General features: G+C 50.4%; 1 protein-coding gene across 1 annotated transcript in view; it reads left to right on the top strand.

Annotated features, from left to right (window-relative positions):
* The first annotated feature begins 737 nt into the window (after positions 1–737).
* APOB (apolipoprotein B) overlaps positions 738–6000 on the top strand; it is a 43139-nt gene continuing 37876 nt past the window's right edge. Inside the window, exons 1-4 of the mRNA XM_003270568.4 lie at positions 738–935; positions 1244–1282; positions 2319–2434; positions 3702–3847. Coding sequence (XP_003270616.2) covers positions 866–935; positions 1244–1282; positions 2319–2434; positions 3702–3847 — 371 coding nt within the window. The 5' untranslated portion in view covers positions 738–865. The remainder of the gene's footprint in view (positions 936–1243; positions 1283–2318; positions 2435–3701; positions 3848–6000) is intronic.

The following is a 6000-nucleotide window of genomic DNA, read 5'->3' as shown; positions in this document are numbered from 1 at the left end:
ACCCAGAAGCTGGTGCAGGTAGGGAAAGCCTCCTCTCAACATCCCAAGAACACTTTGCGTAAGAGGGGTGGGCCTGGGAGGTTGCTCTTCCCCAGAGGCCTCTCCTCACTGGGGTTTCTTGAAGACAGACACTTGGACTCCCGCTGGGACCAGGCAGGCCACCCATCCTCGGGGCAGTGCCTGGTCACTCACCAGACCTCCCTGCATCCCCCTTCCCTTCCCTCCCCCAGCAGGGGTTGAACCCCACAGCCACAGATACTGATCAGGATTAGGGCGTCGGTGCAAATCCAAGGTCCACCAAAATGGAAAAGAAGTAACCCATGGGAACTTGTCTCCACCAAGACAGCGCTCAGGACTGGTTCTCCACGTGGCTCCCAATTCAGTCCAGGAGAAGCAGGGATTTTGTTCCCGTGGTGGGTCATCTGAAGAAGGCACCCCTGGTCAGGGCAGGCTTCTCAGACCCTGAGGCGCCGGCCATAACCCCACTGAGACACAGGAAGGGCCGCACCAGGGCCTTGAAGACGCTCGGGGGAGGGAACCCACCTGGGACCCAGCCCCTGGTGGCTGCGGCTGCATCTCATGTGGGCCCCCTCCCCTGAGGCTCTTCAAGGCTCAAAGAGAAGCCAGTGTAGAAAAGCAAACAGGCCAGGCCCGGGACGCGCCCTTTGGACCTTTTGCAATCCGGGCGCTCTTGCAGCCTGGGCTTCCTATAAATGGGGTGCGGGCGCCGGCCGCGCATTCCCACCGGGACCGGCGGGGCTGAGTGCCCTTCTCGGTTGCTGCCGCTGAGGAGCCCGCCCAGCTAGCCAGGGCCGCGAGGCCGAGGCCAGGCCGCAGCCCAGGAGCCGCCCCACCGCAGCTGGCTATGGGCCCGCCGAGGCCCGCGCTGCTGGCGCTGCCGGCGCTGCTGCTGCTGCTGGCGGGCGCCCGGGCCGGTGAGTGCGCGGCCGCGTTGCGGGCGCAGAGGGAGCGGGAGGGAGCCGGCGGTACGAGGTTGGCTGGGGCAGTCTGGGCCTAGGCCAGAGGGAGGGCAGCCACAGGGTCCAGGGCGAGTGGAGGGACTGGACCAGCTGGCGGCCCCTGCAGACTCTGGATGGGGGCGCGGGATGGAGGGGCTGAGGGGATCTCCGGAGCCTGCCTCCCTCCTGAAACGTGAAACCTGTGCCGGTGGTCCCCCTGTCGGGCCCTAGCACCCGCTGGGAAGACGTGGGAAGCTCACAGATTTCTTTCTCCTGTCTTACAGAAGAGGAAATGCTGGAAAATGTCAGCCCGGTCTGTCCAAGTAAGGCATCTGCGCATGGGGCGTGGAAGGGCGCCTAGCCCCGTGCAGTCTCCTGCACCCGGGTCCCTGAGGGCCTCCCACTCTACAGGGCTGAGATGGCATCGTGGTGTCCCCTGCTCTGAACTCAGGAAGCAAGTTCCTTGAGCCTCTGCCCACACTCAAGGGATGCCAACTCTCTTCTACCTGCCCTTCTGTTCTGTCCCAAAAGTTCAGCCTGGGGGCGGGGGAGGGAAGGGACTGTCACTCCGCTGGCCTGTGCACACTTTGAAGAAACATCACTGTCCTGTTTATCAGTGACTAGTCATTGATTCGAAGCATGTGAGGGTGAGGAAATACTGACTTTAACCTTTGTGCAGAAATAGGACCTCCACCCCCTTCCTATTTACCTGACCCCTGGGGGGTCAAAGGAACTGGCCTCCAAGCGGGACCCTGTATGCTGGAGCTGCGAGGCCGACTTCTGATGGGGCAGCACCGCCATCTGGTGGCCATCTGGCATCACTGCAGCTGGGCTCAGGACCTAGATGTTCTTTTTCTTCAATTGTTCAGAAAATTCCTCTCAACTACGGTGGAAACCTCCAGAAACTCCTTTCTAGGAGTTTCTTAAGTTAGTTACGCTTAATGCTTAATAAACTTTGCCTCAAGTATTTGGTAGTCTCAGAGTCACGGAATTACGGCGTTTTCAAGCTAAAAAAGCATTAGAGATAGTACTATTTGCGTAATGTTGTCATCTCTTAATTTACCAGAGGGTCTGTCATGCAGATTTTCTGGGCCCCATTACTTGACACTTGTTACTCCCTTCCCTGTGCCTCAGATGAGATATTCAAGACATGCCAGCCAATTTAAACATTAGCCTCAGCAAAAACACAATGGAGAAGTCAAATCTATAAAGGAAAATTAATTATAAAGTCAATTAAAAATAATTTGAGTTTAATTACCATTTTTAATTCTCTATGCCACTGCCCCTCTCTGCCCAGAATTGGCTATCCTTGGGAGAGCTATTTCTGCTATGTGGCCGATGTATTTCTCCCCACATTAGGAGATGCGACCCGATTCAAGCACCTCCGGAAGTACACATACAACTATGAGGCTGAGAGTTCCAGTGGAGTCCCTGGGACTGCTGATTCAAGAAGCGCCACCAAGATCAACTGCAAGGTATGGAGGATGCAGTCAGGAGGGACCTAGAGCCCACAGCTTTCCCCCAGCCCTGTTCCAGCGGGCGCCCAACACGCGACCTTCCTGGAGGTTGTGTACTGAGCAAACGTAGAACATCCCAGAACTGTTGTAATCTGATCAAAGCACTGGGACTTTGCCTCTGTTTGTAAGTCAGCCACATTGCTGAGATGTTGTCTGCCCCTGCCAAATTTCGCAAGTCAGATGTATTTTCCCGTTAACTTCCCAGATGCAATAGGAATCCATGATCTAGATTAGCAGCAGTGTGAGTCTGTAGATTTCAGTGTGAGAGAAGCCCAGTAGGTGAGCTAAGGGAGGCAGGCATCTCGGAATCACACTGTGAAATGCAGCTTTTATAATTTAAGTCAAACAAAATCTGTTGCTGAAAAACGAATAGAAAGAAGAAAAAATATAAACATACAGTATGTTCTAAAATAAAACTTTGCTTATTATTGAGACTGTACTCATGTCACGTACAGCTGGAGCAGATCTACAGGCTGCTATTGGGGTTTGGGTGGGGAAGATAAGTCAAGCTGAGCAGTTATCTTTTTTAGAGAGTACTGTAGCTCTTGTCTGTGCTGTCCAATATGGTAGACATGAGCCACATTGGGCTACTTAAATGGAATGAAATTAAAAATTCATATTCGTTGTCACATTAGCTGCATTTCAACTGCTCAACAGCCACCCTGGCTGCTGGCTCCCATATTGAACAGCACACATGTACAACATTTCTATAAAGTTATTTGAATAGTGCTGGATAATAAGTAGGAATCCGTTGAAACTCCAGCTATATGCAAAGCTCTAAATAGGCCCTAATAGATATAATCAGTTTTTTGGGTGACATTAAGGAGACATTTGCTGTGGAAACTAAGGATGGCCCTCTTCCTGCTTTCTGTTTTTCTTCTTCACTCTCCTAGTCTGCAGCGCTTCTATTTAACCACAGCTCTTTATAATTAAAGTGAGTAACTTTAGAACCAATTAAGGACATCCTGCTTCCCGTGCAAAGGGGCAAACTTAAGAAACGTGTTAGCCCGGGAGGGGGAAAAGGCCAGCAATAGGACTAAGTCTAGGTTGGTGCACGGAGAACCCAGGAGGCATGTTGATAAGGCAGGTGGTGTTGAAGAGCAGGCAGTGGTGTTCCCGACAGCATTCCCTTTGGTGCTCTGATTAGAGATTAAGCCCTGGGCTGCAGGGGCCGCCTCTCATTCTTGATAGACAACCTCAATGCTCTGCTACCCTGTATTCTCAGGTTGAGCTGGAGGTTCCCCAGCTCTGCAGCTTCATCATGAAGACCAGCCAGTGCACCCTGAAAGAGGTATATGGCTTCAACCCTGAGGGCAAAGCCTTGCTGAAGAAAACCAAGAACTCTGAGGAGTTTGCTGCAGCCATGTCCAGGTAAGGTGTGTTGTACATGAGCACACGCATGTGTGTGTGTCTGCTGAGGTATAAACTTGTGTGTTTACACCAGGCACGGATGTGACTCTAAGTATTTGTATTCCATATCCATCATGGATCAGGGAATTGCTGAGTTTTCACAATCATCAAAAAGAGAGAAGCATTATTTACCCTTCCCTAGTTAGGTTCCTTTAATTATCATTTTAATGTGTTTCTAAAAATCTCATGCTTTAAGCTTCTTGAGATTATAAAACTGAGATGCTTTGTTTAAACAAGTGAATTCTTATTTAAAGAACCAAACAAGACCAGCGCTTGGTGGTCTTCGGTGTACGGTCCCAGAGGCACTGGCTCCTGTGGCCGGCACATGGTGGGGCAGGGTCTGTTCAGCGCAGGGCAGAGGAGCACCAAGGCTTCAGTGGCTCCCCCTCCTAGGCTGGCATTCAGCCACTGCACGCTGATGGGGCACCGCAGCTGCATCTCTGCTGACTGGTCAGGGCCCGTGTCGCACCCATTGTGAGTACTTTCAACATCACCCCTGCCTCATCCTCAGTCACACTTTGTAGGGTCTTAGGTGTGTGTGAATACAGGCAGGACAGAGTTGTTAACTTGGTAGCATCGGAAAACTGTATTCGTCTGTTTTCATGCTGCTGCTAAAGACATACCTGAGACTGGGCAATTTACAAAAGAAAGGTTTATTGGACTCACAGTTCCACGTGGCTGGGGAGGTCTCACAATCATGGCAGAAGGTGAGAGACAGCAAGTCACATCTTATGCAGTTGGCGACTGGCAAAGAGAGCTTGTGCAGAGAAACTCCTGTTTTTAGAACCATCAGATCTTCCGAGACCCATTTGCAATCAGGAGAACAGCACGGGAAAGACCTGCCCCCATGATTCAATCACCTCCCACTGGGTCCCTCTCACAACACGTGGGAATTATGAGAGCTACGAGACGAGATTTGGGTGGAGACCCAGAGCCAAACCATATCACCATTCTTGCCCATTTTTCAGTTTTGCTAAACATTAGATTCAGATGCCAGTCCTTTCTCGCCAAAATAGGCTGTGAGGCTTCTTTCTTTCCTATGCTTTATTTTCTCCAAGACTTAACTGTATATGAGGGAGAGGGGTATGGTGGCAGGAGGAAAGAATGGTGTTTTTTTGGTCCTTGGTCTTCTCCAAATACAGAAGAGACTCCTGTTCTTGAAAAGGAGGGCTTTCCAGGTTTGCATGTTCATGACTTTAACTGTCTTTTTTAAAAATGGACCTACAATAATTATACATATTTGTTGAGAATATAGTGATGTTTTGATACATGTAATGTATGGTGATCAGATCAGAGTAACTAGCATACCCATCATCTCAAACATTTATCATTTCTTTGTGTTGGGAACTTTCTGAGAGGGTGTAGGCTGTGGGAGATAAGTCCGTTACCTTTTCCTCCTGATGTAACCAGAGTGGCTGCAGCCAGGTCCTCAGAAACTCAGAGAGTACCCAATGGGAAATCCCTAAGACCAAAGTCAGCATGGGCTTCAGCCATGGCCTGGCACCATATGAAAGAATGACTGTCCAACAAGTGTATGAAAAGAAGCTCCAATTCACTGGTAGTCAAGAAATGCAAATTGGGCCGGGCGCGGTGGCTCACGCTTGTAATCCCAGCACTTTGGGAGGCCAAGGCGGGCAGATCACGAGGTCAGGAGATCGAGACCACGGTGAAACCCCGTCTCTACTAAAAATACAAAAAAATTAGCCGGGCGTGGTGGCGGGCGCCGGTAGTCAGTCCCAGCTACTCAGAGAGGCTGAGGCAGGAGAATGGCGTGAACCCGGGAGGCAGAGCTTGCAGTGAGCCGAGATTGCGCCACTGCACTCCAGCCTGGGCGACAGAGTGAGACTCCATCTCAAAAAAAAAAAAAAAAAAAAAAGAAATGCAAATTAATGTAACAACAAGATATTTATCCGCTTATACCCATCATACTGCAAAACTGGAAAACAGTGATAGAACCTGTTGCTGGCAGGCCAGTGAGGAAGTGTGCTGTCCTGAGCTGCTGGTGGAAATGAGAGCCATCAGGCAATATCTACTCTAATTTAAAATACTTAATACCCTTTGACACAGACATTTTAGTCTCTGGGACTCTAGCCCATGAAAATAAAAGCAGTAAT

The sequence above is a fragment of the Nomascus leucogenys genome, chromosome 19 (assembly GCF_006542625.1).
Source record: "Nomascus leucogenys isolate Asia chromosome 19, Asia_NLE_v1, whole genome shotgun sequence".
In the NCBI taxonomy this organism is placed as follows: Eukaryota; Metazoa; Chordata; class Mammalia; order Primates; family Hylobatidae; genus Nomascus; species Nomascus leucogenys.
This window is presented reverse-complemented; position numbering and strand designations above follow the sequence as displayed.